This window comes from Macaca nemestrina, chromosome 10 (assembly GCF_043159975.1).
Source record: "Macaca nemestrina isolate mMacNem1 chromosome 10, mMacNem.hap1, whole genome shotgun sequence".
NCBI lineage: Eukaryota > Metazoa > Chordata > Mammalia > Primates > Cercopithecidae > Macaca > Macaca nemestrina.
In genome coordinates, this window is record NC_092134.1 from 64,052,277 (window position 1) to 64,077,958 (window position 25,682).

A 25,682-nucleotide genomic window follows, 5' to 3' on the forward strand; every position below is an offset into this window, starting at 1 on the left:
TTAGTTAAAGGAAGGAGGTTTGAGAAGTATTTAGTCATGAGCAACAGACGATTAAAAATGCTAACACTTTGAACATGAGAATTAAGTATTAATGAGACAGAAAAGCCCATAGCAGATTACTCATCTGAGTCACTGCTGGTTGACTCAACACCAAGCTATAGTTCCTTAATCTCCTATCTGTAAAATATGAATAACAGCACCAACCACCTACATTGGTTAGAAAAAACGAGACTAATACTTTGATCTTCTTTAAAGAAGTGAGCGGCCTAATTAGCTGAGTTTCTTTAATTCTTCTTATTGTCTAGATGAATAAATTATCCCTTGGGAAATAAATATTCTTTCTACTTATAAAAGAATGGGAAAATCTATCATATGGAGATACCACATTTAAAAAATGCATTCATTAGTTGATGGACATTTTGAATTGTCTCCTTTTTGGCAGTCATATATGATGCTATGAACATTGATGTACAAGTTTTTGTGTGAATGTTTTCATTTCTCTTGGGTACATATCCAGGAGTGGAATTGTTGTGTCATTGGATAACTATGCTTAACTTTTTGAAGAACTGCCAAGTTGTTTCCCAAAGTGGCTGAACCATTTTACATTCTCAACAGCAATATATGAGGGTTCCAATTTTTCCATATCCTCACCCAACTTTTTTGGGTATTTTGTTTAAAATTATAGCCACAATGGTGGATGTGAGGTGGTATCTCATTGTGGTTATAAATTCACATTTTCCTAATGATGAATGATGCTGAGCATCTCCTCATATGCTTATTGACCATTTCGATACCTTCCTTCAAGAAATCTGTTCAAATCCTTTGCCCATTAAAAAAATTTTTGTTGAGTTATAGGAGTTCTTTGCAATGTCACAGTGAAATTCCACCAAGATTAAAGCCAACAAAGAAATAAGAGCCAGTAGAGTAAGACTGAGCCATGAGCACATATTTTGAACCCTTGTATGCATATGCATAAAGTCAGACCTACCTACATGGACTTTAGTTTTATGAACCAATACATTCTTGGGGGGCTAACTAGAATAATGATTGCCTGTGCCAACGCCTCAAGTAGAATGGGGCTTTCCCTCATGTCATTTTCCTGATCTATCCCCAGGTCCTATGCTGTAGTGTGGGGAATCTTAGCATGATGAGCCTGGTAGGTAGGCATGGGGATAAAAGGTGCAGAGAAAAATGAATGATGCTTGGCACAATTAAAAGTACCAGTACCAAGCCTCAGAGGGCTCTGGCCGAAATTTCAGACCACAGAGGCCTTTGTACATCCTCCATAATAATTGTAAAAGTCACAACTTTAAAAAATAAAGCCACAAAGTAAAAAGTAACCAATCCATCAGGGCAGACAGATAAGAAAGTATTTTTGTTCCTAGGTTGCCAAGATGGTTCAGCCAACATACCTTTAAAGATTAGGTATTAATGAATGTTAAATTAGATGAGTCCAAAAGTAGAGGACTTGCTGTGTGGATTTGAACAGAAGAGGCTAAAGAGGAGAGGGTGGGAGTAGTGCATGAAGCTAATGCACAGCTGTAGCTGCTTCCCATATGTCTCTATGAAATACTTAACTTTTTTTGTTTGTTTGTTTGAGATGAAGTCTCATTCTGCTACCCAGGCTGGAGTGCAGTGGCGTGATCTCGGCTCATTGCAACCTCTGCCTCCTGAGTTCAAGCAATTCTCCTGCCTCAGCCTCCCAAGTAGTTGGGATTACAGGCATGTACCACCATGCCCGGCTAATTTTTGTATTTTTAGTAGAGATGGGGTTTTACCATGTTGGCCAGGCTGGTCTCGAACTCCTGACCTCAGGTGATCCGCCCACCTTGGATTCCCAAAGTGCTGGTATTACAGGCGTGAGCCACCGTGCCTGGCCCCTAAGAATTAATACATTTGTATGTGAAGAATAATGACACTGTGATAGGCAGAACAAAACTTACGATATAATCTTTACCATCAAAGAGCTTCTATATGCGACAATGAGTGCCAATAAGAGATGTGAGATCACAATACTATAAAGATACTTTAATTGTATTGAGGGTGTTCCAGAAAGTCTTCAAAGAGGAAGAAACAGATCAGGAGGGAGAAATAGGATCAATAAACTACATTTATTGACTACTTACTGGACACATCATATAGAAAAAAGATAGGGTGGGGGCAGGTAAGAACTTGAAGAAATTAAATATATACATTAAGTTTATCACTAATTCTAACTACTAGAGAAGTACAAAATTTGTACAAGTAATACTTTATAATGAAATGCTGATGCCTGTCAAAAGGGTAATAAGCTATACATATACTACAATAAACATTTTTTAAAATTGCGCTTAATATCATAGAATTTCCTTAAAATGGGTTGGTAAAATGGTAAAAATGTATATGCATCCATTCTTACACATGTACTTTCCATTAAAGATTGCTTAAATAGTACAAATTCCTATTGCTGAGAAATTCATGGTCAACAGCTATATATGAAGTTCCTCTAAGAAACGTCATAGCATTTGCAGTAAGTCCATTTCTCCAGTGAAGCCCACCTTATTTTCAGTTTAGCTTACTACCAAGTTCTCATGAGAACTGTTTATATGTCTTTTGCTTGGTCATCTTCTTCAAGTTTTCTGATTTCATTTTTTAAACAATTTATAGTTTCACGACTTGCTTTTAATCTCTCCTTAAGCTCTGCAATCTCAAAGCTTGTTTTTTTCTTAGCAGCTTCTAATTTTTCTCTGGTTTTCACTTCAAGCTCTGCAACTAAAGAAAACAAATATTTTACTAAAGTATTTTTCTCACATGTTTAAGATATATGATAGGGTAATAAATATGGCATTTCCTGGCGACAATGTTTCCATAATGAAATATGGATAACTTAAGAATTACAACATTAAACATGGGTGTAGGTTGGGGTAGGGGAAGAATGTCTGAATTCCCAAGAGAGGATCTAAGATGTTTACTACAACTAAAAATGAAATTCTGATCACCAACTCACAGTTAAAATTTTAAGACATAATGTCCTTTTTTCCATACACATACTAAGATTGAAATAAGGGGGCACACAAACCCAAGATATATCAGCTAATAAGAGGTGACTGGGTGCAGTGGCTTATGCCTGTAATCTTAGTACCTTGGGAGGCTAAGGCAGGTGGATCACTTGAGGCCAGGAGTTCGAAACCAATCTGGCCAACATGGCAAAATCTTGTCTTTACCAAAAATACAAAATTAGCAGGGCGTGGTGGTGCACACCTGTAATCCCAGCTACTCTGGTGGCTGAGGCATGAGAATCACTTGAACTTGGGAGGCAGAGGTTGCAGTGAGCTAAGATGTTGCTAGTGCACTCCAGTCTGGGCGATAGAGTGAGAGTCTGTCTTAAAGGAGGTGGCCGGGGGGGAGGAGAGAAGTGCTAACTACACGTATTCTTAAATTTATATACAGGTGAAACTTTTTTTTTTTTTTTTTTTGAGATGGAGTCTCACTCTGTCGCCCAGGCTGGAGTGCAGTGGCACAATCTCGGCTCACTGCAACCTCTGCCTCTAAGGTTCAAGCAATTCTCCTGCCTCAGCCTCCCGAGTAGTTGGGACTACAGGTACATGCTGCCACGCCCTGCTAATTTTTTGTATTTCAGTAGAGAAGGGGTTTTACCATGTTGCCCAGGCTGATTGCGAACTCCTGAGTTCAGGCAATCCACCCTCCTTGGCCTTCCAAAGTGCGGGGTTACAGGCGTGAGCCACTGCACCTGGCCCAGGTGAGACTTTTATAAACAAAATCACACTATCAAAACAAGCAAATACCTTTTTTTTTTCAAAGAGGTAGGAATAACTGCTAAAAGCTGAATCCCAGCTCTGCAACTTACGAGTTGTGACACTGTAAGCTACTTCACCTATGTTCCTCACTTATGAAACAGAAATGATAATGGCAAATACTTCATAATATTATTTGTTGAGAAAATTTTTGAGACAGGATCTTACTCTGTCACCCAGGCTGGAGTGCAGTGGTGTGATCTTGGCTCACTGCAAACTCTGACTCCTGGGTTCAAGTGATCCTCCCACCTCAGCCTCCTAAGCAGCTGGGATTACATGTGTGAGCCACCACACCCAACCTGTTAAGAAGACTTAATGAATTAATTTATGCAAAGTACCCAGAATACTGCCTGGTACAGAAAAAGCCCTATCAACTATTGTTATGAGAACAGAGAAACATTAAATGATATTTGAAACTATCCAGGACAAAGTACTAAAGAAACATTACTGCAAAACAGGACACATCTATTTAAATATGCCACTTGGATATGTAGCATGATGTTTTACAAAGAAAAATATCTTCTTGTGTCTAACATTTCCATCTTGTGGACATTTTTGGTAACTGCTGCTGCTCGCTATTAAAGTATACTTATATTTTGGTGGGAAAAAACCCAACTATGGAATCAGAAAAGACCTGAGTTCAAATAAACCCTTGCTCCCTTATTAGCTGAATACTGACATTTCTAAGGCTCCATCAATCTCTTTGTCTATATGATACAGTTAAAACTAGGTATTTCTCAGAGGATTTACAAGGATTACATGAAGTAATTATATGTAAAGCATCTAACACATAAAAAACATGCAATAAATATTAATGAGTTCTCTCCTTATTTTGCTCATTGCTAGCGACTTGCTTTTAGTGACTGCCAAAACAATTCATATTTTACTTCGTAATTCTTTTCATTCTTTTAAAGATTGTATTTATACATAGGTAGTACATACAAAATTACAAATTAAAAGGTTAAAAACAGTAGATAGTGAAAAAATATGCCCTTCTACTACACTTGTTCCCCAGCCTGCCACGATCAATCAGTGCTTCTTCCCAGAGATGATCACTGTTGGGTTCTCTGATATCTTCCCAGAAATAATCACTGTTGGGTTCTCTGATATCTTCCCAGAAATAGTCTGCTGATATACAAAGCATATACCCAAGTGCAGTTTCTTCTTCTTCCCAACACAAGTGGTATCATTCTATACACACTGTTTTGCACCTTGCTGTTTCACTTAACATTATATGTGGAAGCTCATCCTATAACACAGAGCTGTCTTATTCTTTTTAATGACTACAGAGGACCTAATTGAATGGATATACACAATTCATTTAGTCTGCCCCCTATTGATGTACATTCAGAGTATCTCCATTTTTTCTTTTACAAAAAATGCAATAATGTGTATGCTGTGAATAATCATTTTAGTATATTTGTAGGATAAATTCCTAGAAAAGAATATATATGTACTTGTAATTCTGGAATAATGTTAAGCAACTCAAAAGGATCTACCAATTTATAATCCCATCAGCATTGTGTCTGTTTCCCTACTGCATCAACTTTTTGGTCTTACCTAACCTGAAAGGTTAAAAACAGTATTTCAGTGTAGTCTTAATTTGCATTCATCTTATTACTACTGGGGCTGACTCATCTTTTTTATAATGTTTGAGACATTTCTCCCTTTCTACAAATGATCTGTTTTCCCTTTGCTCATTTTCCTATTGGGTTATTGGCCTTTCTTATTGATTCATAAGAGCTATACACAGCTTTATACAGTAGTCCCCCCTCATCCATGGTTTCAGTTTCCATGCTTACAGTTACCCACTGTCAACAGCGGTCTGAAAACAGGTGAGTACAGTAGAATAAGATTTTTTGGGGGGTGGGGTGGGGGAAGAGCACACATTTACATAACTGTTATTAGAGTTCATTGTTACAATTCTATTTTATTAATTATCATTGTTAATCTTTTATTGTGCCTAATTTATAAATTAAACTTTATCATAGGTATATATGTACAGGAAAAAACAGTATATAGGGCTTGGTACTATCTGCAGTTTCAGGGATCCACTGGGGTTCTTGGAACGTGTCCTCTCCAGATAAAGGGGGACTACAGTATGTTAAGAAACTAGTCATGTGTGACATGAGTACATTTTCTATGGCTTGTCAGTCTTTAGAGTTTGTTCCCAGTGCTTTTTACTATGCAGAAATTTGTATTCCCCTGTACCCTCTCTCCCCACATCAATTTAAAAAACACACTGAATGATATGCACTTTGTTAGATGCTGGGCTACAGAGGCAGGAAACAGGTAAGAAAAAAATGCACTAATGTCATGAGGTAATCATAGGGAACAACAAGAGTAGATTGGATTCAAATCAAGTAGAAAGGGTGAGTTTTATGAAGGGGGGCTGCTTGGCAGTAGTAACATCTAAACTAAATTTTAAACAATGAGAAAGGAGTTAGGTAAATGAAGTGGGCATACAGGCCCAGGAAGCAGCATAAAAACAAGGAGTCCTGTATAGCTATAAGTGGTAGTTTTAAAACTAGCCAGGGAGACCTGATTAACTCAATTGTCAGAAGGACGGCATTCACTGTAGATGTAACATAGATTCATGTTGTTTGATTCATGATACTTTTATTTTTGACAACTTGTAAGACTGCGAAGGGCACTAGATGTTTGGAAGAAGACTTGAGTTAGTTAGCAATGAGATCCTGGGGGAAAACATTTTAAAACTTCTTTTAGCTTGTTCCAGTGTTCTGCTTCCTATGTGTTAAATGCTTACACAAAAAAAGAAAAGTTTCTGTTTTTAATTTCCCAATGAAGTCTCAATTTCGAGAAAACAAATCCAAAGAATTACTACTTTTACAAAGTCAGTTCAAATTACTGGTTAGGAGACAGACTATCAGGCTTTTTACAACTTATTAATTAAGCGGACAGATTTGGGGTTTAAAATGCAGGCTCTACTGGGTAATTTTGGGCAAGTTATCAAATCTTTCTAGAGTCTTTACCTACAAAATGGTGCTAGTCATAGTATCGCCCTCCTAGGATTATTTAGAGTATTCAACAAGTTAAGAAAGGGAAAGTGCTTGACAGGTACATAGTAAACTCTCAGTAAGTGTTCACTATCATTTTTATTACTTCTTGAAGAAGTAACTAAAAACCTAGATCATTAGTGCTTAAATAAACTTCCAATATACTCCATAATAAATATTCTCTATAAAAATACTATTAAATTTTTGGAGCCTAAGTTCTGAGGACTGCCGGGGATCAAGTTCTGATTCTACTACTAACTAGCTGTGTGACCCTGGGCAAGTTTCTTAACCTCCTTGTACCTTGGTTTCCTTTTCTAAATATTACCTAATAAAGTTGTTATAGAATTAAGTGAGTTTATATATACACAGACTCAGAAGAGTACAAATAGTAAGCACTAAGTCGGATATTTTATTATTACTAAATATTGACTATCATATGCCCTCAAATTGTTAAAACTATACATACATTTTTTAGACCTTTGATTAACATTCCCAGATAGCTTTCCTAAAAAGCTAAATTTATACTCACAAAACAATTCATGAGAATGCAAAGTTTACCATATTCTTAATCGGTACAACTATTAAAAATTCCTGGCTGGCACGGTGATTCGTGCCTGTAATGTCAGTACTTTGGGAGGCTGAGGTGGGAGAACTCTGCCTCTACAAAAAAAAAAAAAAAATTGCCAGACGTGGTGACACGTAACTGTAGTCCTAGCTACTGCTTGGGAAGCCAAGGCAGGACGATCATGTGAGCCCACGAGTTTGAGGCTGCAGTGAGCTATGATCACACCACTGCAACCCAGCCTGAGTGACAGAGTGAGACCCTGTCTCTAGGGGGAAAAAAAAATCCTTTTGCTAATTTGATAGGACAAATGTAGTCATTCATTACTGTTTGGTTTGCATTCTTAAAGTTATTAGCAGGGCCAAATATTTTATCATTTTATTTACTGGTGATCTCTTATTCTGTCTGTCTGTCCATATCTTCCGCCTATTTATCTACTGAGGTTTAACATGTTTTTCCATTTATCAATTTTAGCATTAAAAAAATTAATTCTTTGCCATATTTTCTGCAAACTTTTCTTCTTTGCCTTTTTGAAATGTAGAAATTAAATATATCTAATAAAGTCTATCCTTCTTTTAATGTGATTTTTCCTAACACTTTAAATTTAGAAAGTCCTCCCTAGCCAGGATAGCCAGTAATCTAATTTTTCGAAAAACAGGCTGACTGATTTTCAAAAAACATTTAAATATATTTAACGAAACTGGAATTTGTTTTGGTAAGTACTATAAAGTGATGATCAAAATTAAGTTTTCCTCCCAAAAGCTTACCAATTATGCCAACACCATTTATGGAATTAGACTTTTCTCCCTTATTGATTTGGTACTGTTAAGAAAATGAACTAAAGATCATACAGAAAATGTAATTTATTGATAAAAACCTCCCAAGGTTATACAGCTCCATACATAAGATTTAACACATCGAAACAGATTTACAGCCTTTTCACAAAATACATTATTTATACCTACTTGTTATACATAAATAAATAATAGTTTTGTCAAAAACAGAAAAATGTGAGCACTTGAATTTTGAAAGAGAATTTTCCACCATGCATGGGCACATTTCATGGTATGAGAGAAAGAAGAGAGTGATCAATAATGAAGCACACTAGTGCTTTTTACCTTTTCAAAGTGATCATATACTTAACTGTTTTTATGTTCATAACATTTTTTGCAGATATAGAAATTAAAGCATACAAATTTTCAATGACTACCCAAGTTGCAAAATTATAAATAGTACCCAGATCTTTTAAGTCCTAACCAAGTGTTTTATGAAAATATAAACAAAACACTGCTATAACCACTAATTGTTAAACAGCAATTCCCTCCCCACTTCATTACCATCCCTCCACCTCTTCTTTTATTGGATCACTCCCTTTCAGCCTACAAATATACTGGTTTATTTCCCCCTGAAAACAATACCCTCTTGACCCCGTATCTTGCTTTGGCTACTGCTTCAAAGACTTCTCCTCCCCTTTACAGCCAGGCTTCAAGACAGAGTTGTCTATATTGTCTGTCTCCAATTTATCTCATCTGATATTCTCTTATCCACTTCAATTGATCTTCTGACCTTACTATTCTCCTTACACTGCTCCTGTTAAGATCATCAAGGAGCTCCATCTTACTCTATCCAATTACTGGGCCCTCATCTTAATTGACCTACCAGCAATATTAGACACTCTCTAGTTCTTGATATACTTTTCTCATTCAGCTTTGAGGACATTACATGCACCTAGTTTTTCTCCCTCCATATTCGCTGTTTGTTCTTCATTCCCTTTGCTGGTTATCTCCTCAATTTTTAAATTTTGGAGTGCCCATGTCTCTCAGTCTTTGGACCTCTTTTCTATCTTTACTTACTCCTTTGATGATACCATTTGGTCTCATAATTTACAATTCTATTAACTTTCAAATTTATGTCTCCAGCCTAGACCTCTCCTCTCTTTGAATGCCAGTGTGCAACATCCTTCTCAACATCTCAACTTACATGTCTTACAGGCATCCCACACCCATCATGTCCAAACTTGCACTTTTTTTTTTGAGACAGAATCTTGCTGTATTGCTCAGTCTGGCATGCAGTGGCATGATAACAGCTCATTAAAGCCTTGCCCTCCTGGGCTCAAGTAATCCTCCCACCTCAGCCTCCTGAGTAGCTGGTGCTACAGGAATGTGCCACCACACTCAGAAGATTTTTAAAAAATTTTTTGTAGAGATGGGGTTTCACTACATTGCTCAGGCTAGTCTTGAAGTCCTGGGCTCAGGCAATCCTCTCACGCTGGCCCCCATAAAGTGCTGCGATTATAGGCATGAGCCATCACACCTGGCCAGTCAAAGCTATACTCTGAATCGCAAAACCATCTGTGTAAAAAGCAATGACTTTTTTGGAGTTCCTCAGGCCCAAAACCATGTAAGTCATCCTTTGCTTGTCTTTCTCCAATACCTCATTATTCAAAGGATCAGCAAATCCTACTGTACCTATTTTCAAAACAGGTCCAAAATCTAATGTCTTCTCCCATTGCTATCACTCTGGTCCAAGCCACCATTCTACCAAATCTGAATTATTGAGACAGCCTCCACACTACAACTTCTCCTTCTATTACATCTGCTTTGCAGAACCAGGGTGATGTTAGTTTGGGGAGGAAGTGGAGCAAGATGGTGGAACAGAAGCCTCTACCAATTGTCCTCCCAACAGGAATACCAAATTTGACACATATCTACACAAAAGAGCATCTTGATAAGAAGGAAAAATCAGGTGAACGATCACAGTACCTGGTTTTATCTTCATATCACTGAAAGAGGTGCCGAAGAGGATAGGAAAGACAGTACTGAATTTCCAACACCACCCCTCCCTCACCCCCAGCAGCGGCTGCACAGTGCGAAGAGAGAATCTGTGCACTTAAGAGAGGGAGAGCACAGTGATTGGGGGACTTTGCATTAGAACACAGTGCTCCCAACACTGGGCAGAACTCAGCTAGCGCCCACAGAGTATTTACACGCCCTATCCAGAGAACTGCCCATCCCTGTGGTCAAAACTTGAGTTCTGGCAAGCCTCAAGCCTCACCCCCTTGGGATAAAGTGCTCTGGGGTCCTAAATAAACTTGAAAGGCCATCTAGGCCACAAGGACTGCAACTCTTAGGCAAGGCGAGTGCTGTGCTTGACACCAGTAGACTTGGGGGACACCTGGCTTAGTGAGACACCAGCTGGGGCAGCTAAGGGTGCTTGCACCACTCCTCCCCCAGCCCCAGGCAACACAGCTCATGGCTCTGAAAGAGATCCTCTCCCTTCCACTTGAGGAGAGGAAAGTGAAAAGATGACTTTGTCTTGCAACTTGGATAGCAGCTCAGCCATAGTAGGATAGGGCATTGGGCAGAGTTGTGAGGCCCCAGGCCTTAGCTCCCAGACATTTCCAGACACACCCTGGGCCAGAAGAGAACCCAGTGCCTTGAAGAGAAGGAACCAGTCCTGGTTCCCAAAGCAATCTACAGATTCAATGCAATCCCTATCAAAATACAAATGACATTCTCCACAGAAATAGAAAAAAAAAAACCCTGAAATTTATGTGGAACCACAAAAGATCCAGAATAGCCAAAGTTATCCTCAGCAAAAAGAATAAAACTGGAGGAATCACCCAACTTCAAATTACATTACAGAACTACAGTAACCACAATAGCATGGTACTTGCAGAAAAAGAGACACATAAGCCAACGGAACAGACTAGAGAACCCAGAAACAAATCCACACACCTACAGGGAACTCATTTTTGACAAAGGTGCCAAGAACATACACTTGGGGGAAAAAATGGTCTCTTCAATAAATGGTGCCAGGAAATCTGGATATCCATATGCAGAAGAATGAAACTAGACTCCTATCTCTTGCCATATACAAAAATCAAATTAAAATGGATTAAAGACTAAGATTTCAAACTATTAAACTACTAAAGAAAACACTGGGGAAACTCTCTAAGACATTGGACTGGGCGAAGATTTCTTGTGTAATACCCTATAAACACAGGCAACCAAGGCAAAAATGGATTAACGGGATCACATCAAGTTAAAAAACTTCTGTACCACAAAGGAAACAATCAACAAAGTGAAGAGACAACACACAGAATGGGAGAAAATATCTGCAAACTACCCATCTGTCAAAGAATTAATAATCAGAATATATAAGGAGCTCAAACAACTCCTTAAGAATCTGATTTTAAAATGGGAAAAAGATCTGAATAGACATTTATCAAAAGATGACATACAAATGGCAAACAGGTATATGAAAAGGTGCTCAACATCACTGATCATCAGAAAAATGCAAATTAAAACTACAATGAGATGTCATCTCATGCCTGTTAAAATGGCTTTTATCAAAAAGATAGGCAATAACAAATAGCAAGGATGCAGAGAAAAGGGAATCCTTATACACTGTTGGTAGGAATGTAAATTAGTAAAACCAATATGGTCAACAGTTTGGAGGTTCCTCAAAAAACTAAAAATAGAGCTATATGATCCAGCAATCCCACTGCTAGGTATATATCCAAAAGAAAATAAGTCAGTATATCAAAAAGATATCTGCACTTCCATGTTTATGTTTATCGCAGCACTATTCAAAAGAGCCAAGATTTGAAAGCAACCCAAGTGTCCATCAACAGATGAATGGATAAAGAAAATATGGTACATATACACAATAGAGTACTATTCAGCTATAAAAAAGGAATGAAATCCTATCATTCCAAACAACATGGATGGAACTGAAAGTCATTATGTTAAGTGAAGTAAGCCAGGGACAGAAAGATAAACATCATATATTCTCATTTATTTGTGGGAGCTAAAAATTAAAACAACTAGGCTGGGCACAGTGGCTCATGCCTGTAATCCCAGCACTCTGGGAGGCTGAGGTGGGTGGAATACCTGAGGTCAGGAGTTCGAGACCAGCTTGGCCAACATAGTGAAACCCTGTCTCTACTAAAAATACAAAAAAAAAAATTACTCAGGCGTGATGGTATACGCCTGTAATCCCAGCTACTCGGGAGGCTGAGGCAGAAGAATCACTTGAGCCTGGGAGACAGAGGTTGCAGTGAGCCGAGATCGTGCCACTGCACTCCAGCCAGGCCAACAGAGCGAGGCTCTGTCTCAAAAAACAAACAAAAACTGAACTCATGAGATAGAGAAAACAGAGTAGAATAACAGTTACCAGAGGCTGGGAAGCATAGTGGGTAGGTGGGTGAAGGATGGTTATTGGTACAAAAAATATAAAGAATGAATAAGATTAAGTATTTGATAGCACAACAGGATGACTATAGTCAATAATAATGTAATTGTACATTTAAAAGTAACTAAAAGAGTATATTTGGATTATTTGTAACAAAAAGGGTAAATGCTTGAGGTGATGGATATCTCATTTCCTGGATATAATCTTTAGACATTGTATGCCCGTATCAAAATATCCCATGTACCCAGCAAATACATACACCTACTATATACCCACAGAAACTCATTCCTTTGCTCAAAACTCAAAAATGACTTCACATCTCAGTTTAATAATCTGAAGTCCTCATAGTTACCCACAAGTCCCTACATGACCTAGTCCCCTGTTAACCTCTCTGATCTCATCTCCCACTCCTTGTCCTCTTGTTCACTCTACTCTAGTCACACTGGACTTCTTGTTGTTTTTCAGCCATTCACTTACCTGAGGGCCTTCGTCCTCACTGCTCCCTCTACATATAACATCTTTCCCTTAGATCACTCCTTTACTCCTTTAGGTCTCCAAATGCTCAGAAAGCATTTCCTGACTGATATTTTGGTATTAGTATCTAAAACTCCAACCACCTCCTCCCACCAAAGATGCTCCCTGCCCCACTTTGTCTCCGTAGCACCTAATCACTACCTTATACTTCCTTGTTCTGTTTATTTAATACCTGTTTTCCTCCCACTAGAATGTAGGGCCCATGAGGATAGGGCTTTTTGTCTGATTCGGACACTGCTCCAACCTCAGCACCTAGCACCTAGAACAAAGCTTGGCATGTAACTGGTACTCACTATATATTGTAATGAATGAATGATCAAAGAAATGACTGAACAGTGACATAAATGTTAACACAGGGATGGCAAATAGATTTCATATTAAATGCTAATTGCAAATGACTGAGAATACACGCACGGATTAATGTGTACAGGATTCTGAGACCATATCAGCTTAGAGAGAAAATACAACATGACCGATTATCAATGTGGCATTCAGGTAGTCAATACTTGAGCATTAATCTAAAACTATGTAAAATGACATCGGCAAAAATACAAGATAAACTAGCTCACAGTACATAAAAGTATAATTACGCTCTGCAAGGTCCGTCACACGGATTTTGTTAGCAAAGATTAGTCAACAGAAAATGATAGGCTAAGCAAGACTAATGAAAAACTATACTTAAATGTAATTAGGGAATAAAACAGACAAACAGTACTTCAGAGAATGTGAGAGGCTGTCTTTCACCCTTCTTGAAAGTAGTCCTACTTAGGAACAATTTAAAACATCCTTCTTACATGTTCTACTGTAATACAAACTGTTTTTTAACACCTAAAAAACTTACCTATATCATTTTTTTTAAAGTTTAAAAGGCACTAATCATACAACCCTTTCACCATTACAGAATACATTATTTTTCAGAATTAGGAATGCATGGCACTTACATTCTGTTTCATGCTTATAGGCTCCTAATGTTAGCTGACGAGATGTTGTCAATAATTGTTGCATCATTGCTGTTGGGTCTTGAAATATCTAATGGGATAGAATGAACAAAAACCCAATAACTTCAAAGTTCTCCAACTTCAAATGCTTTTGAAACTATCATTATAGCCGGACACGGTGGCGGGCGCCTGTGGTCCCAGCTACTCGGGAGGCTGAGGCAGGAGAATGGCGTGGGCCCGGGAGGCGGAGCTTGCAGTGAGCCGAGATCGCGCCACCGCACTCCAGCCTGGGCGACAGAGCAAGACTCCGTCTCAAAAAAAAAAAAAACAAAAAAAACAAAAAAAAAACCCGTCATTATAAAATATTTTTACCATTTCATCATAGAACTCTGAAACCACTGTCTTTTTCCCCAGCATTGCATTGGTATCTGATTGAAACAGCTTTAGCAAATGATACAGGGTTACCTGTGAAATAAAAACAGATGTCACATCTGTGCAATGGTTTTTATCATCACAAGACACTGGCATTTTTCAAACTGAATTAGAGACTGAAGTAAGTATATACATGTCAAATTCATGATCTTGTTTCAACTGCAACTGATTGCAGCAAATCACCCAAATTTTCTGTACCTTTATTTTCCTAGTAGATATATTCATATCTACCTAACATGAATATTCTTTAGAGGCTAATGAAGAATCTGTTCAAGAATCTCTAGAGAGGAAACTATAAAAATAACACAAGATAAAGCTATAGAAATTAAACTGAGAAATCACTAAAAGATGAATTATTTTACTTACACAAGTAGGTTGTGACAACTGCTTTTGAAGATTAGAGTTTACAAATTTACTGTGGGGAATAAAAGATTTGATACTTTTAAAAGGAATGAAAAAGTTCAGTGAGGGCAAGATAATTTCTTTGGGGATCTATAAGATTATTACATAAATGACATAATAAATAAATAAAAAGTTGGTCAGTAATAATTCACTTTGGGAAGAGCAACATGTCTTCAAATACTTTAAAACAAGTATAGTAAGACATCAAGGGAAAAGCTTTGCAGCACAATGTGTGATTATTTTAGCAAAATAAAATCTAGTTGGGAAAACATCAGAGTTCATGTTGAAGTTCTGAAAACCAGAGACCTCAAATAATTTTCCAAAAAGTTAGTTAACATAATTGTAAGAGAATGCTATTCTCCAAAAAAGTCACGAAATAGGGAGCAAGGAACGGTACACTGAAAAAGTCAGAAAATATAAAATTCCTTGCAACTGGATTTAAACAAGCACGATCAACTCCCCATAAAGACAATTTAGCTCAATTAATAGAGTGTCAGATTTCCCTGGACATGGCTCAGCAAACGGAAATATCCCACTTAAAGGACATCTTCCAGGCTCTAGATGATGCACTAACAATGTAGAAAGGGGAGGAGGGAAATGCACAGAATTCTACTAAAATAACAGTAAAGACAGACAATCTGCAAAATAAGAGAGCATGAATTACATATCAAATTATTTAAAGCAAATAATTTAACAAATTTCTCGAACAGACAGAAAGCAGATGAGTCTACCAAGAAGGATAATAAACAATAACAGAGAAAAACCACAACTTGAAAACTTAAGAAAACTGCCTCAGAGGTGGGAGCCAGAGCTCCCAGAAGCCCTACAGTGCTCCAAGCTCAGAGTTGGCAAGTATCAAAGTTAAGAACGCTATGGGGTAGCTGGGCCTCTTGACCTTGCCTTCTCTTTCCACTCATAGGCAAGAAAGCATATTTACCTTTAGTGCCTAGAATTTTTCTCCCCAACAATGAAGTATGAAGAAAAAATAAGGACATTTCAGATGGGCAATGGTTCTGAAAGTTTATTTCTCAGGCATCCTTTCTGAAAAAAATTCCTTCAGCAAAATGTAAAAAGGAAACTTGGAAAGAGGAAGAAAAAGGATCATCTATAATCATTATGCACTGAAAGATACTATCTGAAGTTGAGAAATCCAACATTAGGGATTCAAATATATGAAATGCATGGGAGTGAGTAATTTCTAGATGAATTGAAAACAGGTAACTGTTAAAAAGTAGTTTTCTTGGAAAAGAGGTCAAAGATGGGATAAAGAAGACGTTATGGGCTGAATTGTGACCTCCCTGCAAAAGGTATATTTTGTTTTGAGATGAGGTCTTACCACGTTGCCCCGGCTGGTCTTGAATTCCTGAGCTCAAATGATCCTCCTGCCTCAGCCTCCCAAGTAACTGGGACTACAAATGCAGGCAAAAGATATGAAGCCCTAATTCTCAGTACCTGTGGATGTGATTATTTGGAAATAGGGTCTTTGTAGGTGTAATTACGATGAAGTCATTAGGGTGGACCATAATCCAATATGACTGGTGTCCTTCTAAGAGAAGAAGACACAGAGACCAGGGAGAAAGATAAGGCCATGTGACAATGGAGGAAGATATTAGAGATATGTTGCCAAAAGCCAAGGAACATCTGGGGCTGGAAGAGGCAAGGAAAGATGCTCCCCTAAAGGCTTTGGAAAAAACATGGCCAACACCTTGATTTCGGACTTGTAGCCTCCAGATCTGTGGGAATCAACTTCTGTTGTTTTAATCCCACAGTTTGTGGTACCAGAAAACTAATACAGAAGACTCACATTTATTTCAAAAATCTTCTCTTAAAATCATGTGCACATCTGACTTTTATAATTAAAAAATTCTTACAATTACATCATAAAACTGTCCTTCCCTAAATTTATTATTCAGACTTCCAGAGGCATTCATGCAGATATAGGCAATAAAAACATTTCAAGACAGATGTCTCTAATTTTGAGTGCTGTTTGAAAATTCTTAGAACAATGAAACTGCCTATACTTGCCTAGAAATCACTATTTCTAGGAATGAAAACTCAATTTGGCATTTTGCTTTTAGAAACAACCATTCTTTTTATAGTAGCTTGATCTGTATAATAGGTTACTGGGTAACAGAAGTAAATCACAAGTTACCTTCCAACCAAGTTGTCTTTCTTACACATTTTAAATAAATCTTCATTTGACATTTTCTGTAAGAGCCAACTATTGAAAAAGTACAATAGTTAAATAATACTAAAAAAAAACTACAATGTTTTTTAGAGAATAAAACTGAGGCCTATGTAGATCTATATGGGAATCTATTCAATAGATTAATCACTACAGCAGTGCAATAGGTTATATTGTTTTACCTTTCTAAGAGTGACTTCAGGAGCTGTCTCATAATGAGGTTACAGGATATAATGATTTCTTTCACAGATTTATTTTCCAACTGGGGATAAGGGGTAACAGATGAGGAGACAGGGAGGTAAGGCAGCATATTCTCAAAATAAAAATGAAAACAGAGCAATCTTACAAAGTTAAAAAGAGTTTCTACTCTAGTAACATCACGGGCTGCTTCTCTCTCCCTCTCAACATCTGCTAAATTCTACGCTCTCTTTTCCCTAATAAACAATTCTCAATAAGGTCAGTGTCTCATTTTTGTATCCTTCTCAGTCCCTTAAACAACATCTTGCAAATAACAGATATAACATTTAATAATTTCTTGGCTGGTCATGGTGGCTCATGCCTGTAATCCCAGCACCTTGGGAGGGCAAGGCGAGAGGACTGCTTGAGTCCAGGAGTTTGAGATCAGCCTGGGCAACATAGCGAGCCCTCATCTCTACAGAAAATAAAAAATTAGCACAGCGTGGTGGCATGCATCTGTGGTCCCATCTACTGGGGAGGCTGAGGCAGAAGGAGTTTGAGGCCAGAAAGTGGAGGCTGCAGTGAGTTATGTTTATGCCACTGTACTCCAGCCTGGGCAGCAGAGTGTAACTCTGTCTCAAAAGAAAAAAAAAAATTCTTGCCAAACAAAATATAACAAGTGTGTTTTCCTGAAGGCCAACATGGACAGTAGGAGATCTAAAAACTTCATCACATGAAAACACAAAAAATGTTTAAATGAGCTATGGATGCTTACTCATGAGAAAAGGAAACTAATGTAGGAATAGTAATCAGTAAAAGGTTCAGGGAAGTGTAACGAAGTACAGCTTTCTTAAAACTAAAACTACCCCAACCTTGAATAGAATGTTTTACTTAGTGACATAAGTTAATTCTCCACATTGGAGATATGCAAGCCCAAACTAGATTTTCATTTGAGAGATTGCCTAAATAAATTCCTACGTAGGAAGGGAAGAGTAAGTCTACGTCAATGGGTCCCAAATCTCACTGTGCATCAAAATCACCTGGGGTGCTGGCCTCATTCCAAACCTACTGAATCAGACTCTCCAAAAGGTGACGTCTAGGAGTTTGAATTTTTAAAAAGCACTTCACAATAATAAATAAATAAATACACAAGCACTTCAGGTGTTTCTGATGCAGCCAGTTAGGAACCGGTTTGCCGAAATACTGGTCCAGGTGATATTCCGCTCCTTTAAAAATACATACACAGTTTAAAAAATATAATCTGATAATTAAAATGTAAATGTCTGGTGCTAAAAGAATGATATGATTCTAACAAGATAAAATGGTGATGAATGTGAAAGCCTTGAAACTGGAGTTAAAACCCAGTCACATATGTGGAATGTGAGAGCCATTACTGAGTTTTGACCCTACGGGCTTAAGAAAAAAAAAAAGGCCTAGTAGTTTTACTCAAAAGAAAAAATACTAGAAAAAGGTATGAATGCAAATATCTGGGCTCGAAAACTAGCTCTACCATAATTAACTGAGTGTTTTTGAGCAGTGACTTGACCTCTGGCCTTGGTATCCTGATCTCTAAAATGAGGATATCACAACCTAATATCCTTGCTGAAGGATCAATGCAAAAGCCTGGAGGGATTTTTTTTACATTATCAAGTAACAATCTGATAAGAAGAGATCAAAAGATGAAAAAGCCAGTGGCTATAAAAATAAAGACTCATAAATAAGATATAAAATGAAGCACTAGTACTGATGACAGTTTAAAAAAGCAAAACACTGTTTCTTAGGGTTTAACTACCAAAAACTATAAAAACCATTTTACACAGCATGTGGGCTCAACTTGTTTATTACTAATAACCAAATGATAATAATAGTTTTAAGTATTTTTGCTGCAGTAATCATCTGATTTCCATGGTTTCTTTCCAATATATGTTCATATTATATGTTTTCTTTCCATACTTGAAAAAAAAGGATTTTGAAAGGCACTACATTTAAAAATGAAAAACTTAACTCATGGCAAGATACATTGTGCCATAAATTTACATAAAACACATCTGAATGAACCCTATTCATTAAGTATATTGCATTTTCATATTTACAAAGAAATCTATTTTATATTTACAAAGATTAATGCTACTCACAGGTCTTTCATTAGGGTCAATGAAAAATATTTTGATGATTATTTCGAATTCACCCCATCCTGTTTCAGTAATTTCATATGGAGGTTTAGTAACAACTAAAGACAGAAAAAAATAGTAAATTATCGGTTTAGTTTTCTAGCCATTTTTAACTTTGGATATTGTGAATCAAAAGACTATATTGTACCTCTTAAAGGATTGCCATAGCTTTCATGTAATTTAAACTGGATTTTCTTCACATATGCTGACATATCCTAAAATATAAGGAATTAATTAGTTTTATGATCTACAAATGAAAACTTGGAAAAAAATACACTGAGCATATATACTTAATTTTATAAAACACATACTTCCCTTCAAATTTTATGGAATCTAATTTTCTAAAAAATATGAATTATACCTGGGAAGCTATTTTGCTTTTTTTAAAAAACAAAAACAAAGGAAGGCTGTGTTGAATTCTTTCATAATTTGTAATATATAAAAATACATGTCCCAAATTCACTTTTTTTGGCAAATCTTGTTTTCATAAACCTCTATAGATAATATTCTAAATCAATTTTGATTTTTTTCATTAAAACAACAGTACATATTTGGTACTATTACAGAAATATAAGGCAAATCTATAGTTAATTTCAAAGAACAAAATTATATCACAAAGGCCAGGCACGGTGGCTCACGCCTGTAATCCCAGCACTCTGGGAGGCCAAGGCAGGTGGATCACCTGAGGTCAGGAGTTCGAGATCAGCCTGGCCAACATGGTAAAACGCCATCTCTACTAAAAATACAAAAAATTAGCCAAGCATGGTGGTGGGCGCCTGTAATCCCAGCTACTCAGGAGGCTGAGGCAGGAGAATCACCTGAACCCAGGAGGCGGAGGTTGCAGTAAGCCGAGATCACGACATTGCATTCCAGCCTGGGCAACAAGAGAGAAACTCCATCTCAAACAAACAAACAAACAAAAAATTACATTACATAAAGCTAAGGACAACTAATTTAAAGCAATCTAAGACTGTTGAGTACAAAAACTCCTCATTTTCTTAACTTTATTTTAAAGTACAGAAGTATATTCATTAGTTATGGCAAATAAAGGGGCTTCTGTTGGCGAAGGTGGCTTTTAAAATATATAATTCATTATAGAAGAATAAAAAATGGAAAGCAATAAGTCACATTCAATAGTAATGTTTATTAACCTTTTAATTTACTTTTAGGAATTTTTAAATTACTTATATCTACATTCATATCTAACTTTATTAGATATGGAATTCATATCTAACTTTATTAGAAACTGGAATCTTACCATAATGATACCTTTTTTTTTCTGTAGAGATGGAGTCTTACTATGTTCCCAGTCTGGTCTCAAACTCTTGGGCTCAAGTGATCCTCCCGCTTGGGCCTCCCAAAGTGCTGAGATTACAGGAATGAGACATTTTGCCTAGCCAGTGGTTTTTAGTTATATTTACAGAGTCTCATAAGAATCACTACAATTAGCCGGGCGCGGTGGCTCAAGCCTGTAATCCCAGCACTTTGGGAGGCCGAGACGGGCGGATCACGAAGTCAGGAGATCGAGACCATCCTGGCTAACAAGGTGAAACCCCGTCTCTACTAAAAAATACAAAAAATTAGCCCGGCGTGGTGGCGGCGCCTGTGGTCCCAGCTACTCGGGAGGCTGAGGCAGGAGAATGGCGGGAACCCGGGAGGCGGAGCTTGCAGTGAGCTGAGATCCGGCCACTGCAGTCCAGCCTAGGCGACAGAGCGAGACTCCGTCTCAAAAAAAAAAGAATCACTACAATTTTAGAACATTTTTATCACACAAAAGAAAGCCATATCCATTAGCACTTACCTCAATACTCCTTCTGCCCCACCCACTAGCAACCACTTATCTATTTTCTTTGTCTATGGATTTGCCCCTTCTGGACATCTCATATAAATAAAAGCATATAATATGTGGCCTTTTTTATATCTAGCTTCTTTTACTTAGCATAATGCTTTCAAGTTTCATCCATGTAGTAGCATCTTTACTTTATCAGTACTTTACTTTTTATTGCCTGATAATATTCAATTGTATGGATATACCACATTTTATTTATCCATTCATCAGTTGATAGATGAATTGTTTCCACTTTTTGGCTATTATGAATTACACTGGTATCAATACTCATATGCAAATTTTTGGGTGGACTTTGAAGGATTTTAAATGGAGGAATAATTTACTCACTCAATAAATATCAGTTAAATACCTACTATATACTGGCTATGTTCCAGGCATTAAAGACTCCACAGTGAAACAAAATTACTAGCAATCGGATGACACAGCAGAGCTGTCTTTCACATATTTTGATGGTCTTATTACCACATTATCACTTTAAGGATTAGCTGCTTATTCCTGAAACTCCTGATTAAATACTATGTTAACTTGAGACATGATGTTAGGAAGATGTACTATATTTATAGTATAATAATTCTTATCTCAATTTTAATTAGGAAACATTTTTGGAAAATTGAATTCTAGTATCACATGAAGATGACGGTTCTCTATTTTTTCAAAAACTTTTTGACAACATTCCTACAATGGACCAATTTTATAATCAGAAAGTTACTATAAAAAATTACAGGTTGTCTTTAAGCAAAACAAATTACAGACAACTTTAAGCAAAACGGTTACAGAAAAAACGAGTGCCTACCTCATTTCTATATGGTTTTACATATACTGTCCACTGATGAGTGTGCCCATCTTCTTCTCTTTTCTTTCCAAAATACCGAGCAACATTACCATAAACTATTGGTTTAACGATAGTAACACCCTAAAAGAAAAATAATTTTAAAATAAATGAACATTGTACCATTAGCTAAATAAGCAGAATAAGAGCTCTGAAAACTTGTTTTAAAGAATGGCAGTCTAACAATCTATAGTTTGCTTATAAAATGGATTTCTCTCAAATCAATTTCAGACACTTATCCTCATTTCATATTAACACAAAAATCACCAGAATAATCACAATGCTCCCTCTTTGAAAATGCTTTTATTTAAATTATCACGTAAAGCGTTTTGAGAGTTTTGTTAAAAGAAATGCAAAAGGCCTTTTACTTAAACACCTGAAAGCTAGGCATTGAAATAAAAATTGCCAATTCTGACTGGCATCACCTGTGGTAATGTCCGTATCACCCAATCTGTGGCAGTGTTTCCCAAAGCATAGTGTAAATATTAAGAGTAATTTGTGAGAGGTAGAATAAAGGTCATTTTTCACTTTTTTACTTATGTGTTTAATCAGTATTAAAAATAATAATAACTGTAACTAGAAATTAAAACCTACAATTTCACCAAGGCGGGTGTTTCACCTGAGGTCAGGGGGTTCAAGACCAGCCTGGCCCACATGGTGAAACCCCGTCTCTACTAAAAATACAAAAATTAGCTGGGTGTGGTGGTGTGCATCTGTAATCCCAGCTACTTGGGAAGCTGAAGCAGGAGAATTGCTTGAACCTGGGAGGTGGAGGTTGCAGTGAGCCGAGATTATACCATTGCACTCCAGCCTGGGCGACACAGCGAGACTCTGTCTTCAAAAACAAAAAAAAAACCCCACCCTACAATTTCAAAAACATTAACGTTTAGAAAAAGACGTTTAAAAAATAAATTGATTTAAATGTAAATGTTACAATAAATATTACAGTTGAATTCAGACATGGCAAAAATGGCCAAGTGTCACTTGGATGACTGAAGCTTGTTTTTTTTTGTTTTTTTTGTTTTTTTTTTTGAGACGGAGTCTCGCTCTGTCAACTGGGCTGGAGTGCAGTGGCCGGATCTCAGCTCACTGCAAGCTCCGCCTTCCGGGTTTATGCCATTCTCCTGCCTCAGCCTCCCGAGTAGCTGGGACTACAGGCGCCGGCCACCTCGCCCGGCTAGTTTTTTTGTATTTTTTAGTAGAGACGGGGTTTCACCATGTTAGCCAGGATGGTCTGGATCTCCTGACCTCGTGATCCACCCGTCTCGGCCTCCCAAAGTGCTGGGATTACAAGCTTGAGCCACCGCGCCCGGCCTGAAGCTTGTTAAATAATGGCTGATGACATGTTTGCTACATTTGTCCTTAGTTTAACATACATATTTCTTATATCTGATAAGTGCAAAGGCAGTGAGTATTGACAGATTATGACGGAAAGATAAAAAATTTCAAATTAAGTGAAAATATTGAATGTTGCACATGAATCTGAAACCAATGGCTCAGTTACAGAAATGTATCTGAAGGACAAAGAGCAAGATTTTCCACATGTGAAAAGTGCTGAGTGAGTGTAACCAACAACAATAAGAAATGAAGAAAAGCGGCCAGGCACGGTGGCTCACGCCTGTAATCCCAGCACTTTGGGAGGCCAAGGCAGGTGGATCACCTGAGGTCAGGAGTTGGAGACCAGCCTGACCAACACGGTGAAACCCCCGTCTCTACTAAAAATACAAAATTAGCTGGGCATGGTGGCGCATGCCTGTAATCCCAGCTATTCAGGAGGCTGAGGCAGGGGAATCGCTTGTATCCATGAGGTGGAAGTTGCGGTGAGCCGAGATCGCGCCATTGCACTCCAGCCTGGGCAACAAGAGCAACACTTCGTCTCAAAAAAAAAAAAAAAAAAAAAAAAAAGACACAGATAGGTATTTTTAAAACCTACTAATTATTATTATTATTTTTTGAAGAAACAGAGTCTTGCTCTGTCGCCCAGGCTAGAGTGCAGTGGCACGATCTCAGCTCACTGCAACCTCCGCCTCCCAGGTTCAAGCAACTCTCCTGCCTCAGCCTCCCAAGTAGCTGGGATTACAGGCGCCCTCCACCACGCCCGGCTAATTTTTGTAGTTTTAGTAGAGACGGGGTTTCACCATGTTGACCAGCCTGGTCTCGAACTCCTTACCTCAGGTGATCCACCCACCTCGGCCTCCCAAAGTGCTGGGATTACAGGCGTGAGCCACCGCGCCCGGCCATGGTTGATTCTTTTTAAAGAAAAATTTCCTTTCCTCTACAAATAAAAATCAGATGGGGTACAAATAGTTGTTTTATCAGGAGCCAGTGGGCCCTGCCTTAAAAATCAACGTGCAGGGCCGGACGCGGTGGCTCACACGTGTAATCTCACCACTTTGGAAGGCCAAGGTGGGGTGGATCATGTGAGGTCAGAAGTTCAAGACCAGCTGTCAACATGGTGAAACCCTGTCTTTACTAAATATACAAAAATTAGCCGGGCGTGGTGGCGGGCACCTGTGATCCCAGCTACTTGGGGGGCTGAGGCAGGAGAATCGCTTGAACCCGAGAGGCGGAGGTTGCAGTGAGCCGAGATCGCGCCATTGCGCTCCAGCCTGGGCAACAAGAGCGACACTTCGTCTCAAAAAAAAAAAAAAAAAAAAAAAAAAAAAAAAAAAAATTAACGTGCCAGGGGATGTGTGAGGGAAATGACACAATGTCAAACATTACGCTAGGCTCTATGATAATTTCACTAAAAACAAAAGAAGTTGACATTTACTGAATGTTCCCCATGTGCCAGGCAGTGTTATGCCCCTGCTTTGGGGCTTTCTGAACACCATGAACTCCGGCAAATTTTCTTAGCCTTCGTATGCCTCGGTGCCTCAGTTACCGCACTGGGAAATACTGCGGGTGAGCGCTCAGCGACTGTTGGCTAGTTATTGTTATCCTCACACCAGGGGGGTGGCGTCACCGCTTTACCAATAACCTAGATTGGCAGCGAATGTGCACCAAGCTGAGCTTTCCCAGCCCTCGGACTCGCACGTTTCCTCGGCAGCCACGTCCAGGTTTCCCCAAGCCACCACTGATTTGTTTGGTTTTTGGCGGGGATGGGAGTTGGCAGTGACGCGAGGAAGTTGGGGCCCAATGAACGCCGTTTTTTCACTCAATGGCTCTGACTCGCTCTCCGCCTTGAAACCACGGTTCAAACCCTAGGAGAGAAGGCGCGAAAGGAAACCCAGTGCGACCTCCCCGTGCCGCTCAGGGAGGAGCCGGGGCGGGAGAGCCACCCCGGAAGAGGGGCGGTCCGGGCACTGACCTTTACTCTCCCGCCGGAGTCAGGCCCAAATTCGGCCATTCTCTTGAACATATTGTCCCACGGAAGAAGCCGCCGCCGCCAGGGAAAGAGACCGGGGCTGGCGGGGTCGCCGCTCCCCTCAGAGGCCGCGCTCCTCTCGCGCGGGCCCAGGCGGAGGGTTTCTGGCCGAGGGAGGGCGAGTTACTAAGGCTTGTAACGCTGACTAACCGTCAACTCCTCAGGCCGACAGCGCTCCCAAAGGCCATTCAGCCCCGCGCAGGTGGAGAGCGCAGCGGAAGGAGGGGCG

The 25,682-nt window shown here is 38.6% G+C and overlaps 1 protein-coding gene across 1 annotated transcript; it reads right to left on the reverse strand.

The window, feature by feature from the left end:
- Window positions 1-2,007: 2,007 nt before the first annotated feature.
- On the reverse strand, window positions 2,008-25,682 carry LOC105473397 (YEATS domain containing 4). Its single transcript, XM_011727202.2, has 7 exons — window positions 25,397-25,682; window positions 22,051-22,170; window positions 19,557-19,623; window positions 19,373-19,467; window positions 14,414-14,506; window positions 14,045-14,132; window positions 2,008-2,751 (listed from the first exon to the last, which is right to left on the reverse strand). Exons 1-7 carry the CDS (start codon window positions 25,445-25,447, stop codon window positions 2,582-2,584), a joined length of 684 nt encoding a protein of 227 aa, XP_011725504.1. The 5' UTR covers window positions 25,448-25,682; the 3' UTR covers window positions 2,008-2,581.

Bases quoted from the DNA above. Each gene is read 5' to 3' on its own strand.
- LOC105473397 (XM_011727202.2), bottom strand. From the start codon at position 25,447: ATGTTCAAGAGAATGGCCGAATTTGGGCCTGACTCCGGCGGGAGAGTA. The intron at 19,468-19,556 runs GTACAATATAGT...TTCTGTCTTTAG, and splicing joins CTATGGCAATCCTTTAAGAG to TTGTTACTAAACCTCCATAT. The intron at 14,133-14,413 runs GTAAAAATATTT...CTATCCCATTAG, and splicing joins CAGAGTTCTATGATGAAATG to ATATTTCAAGACCCAACAGC.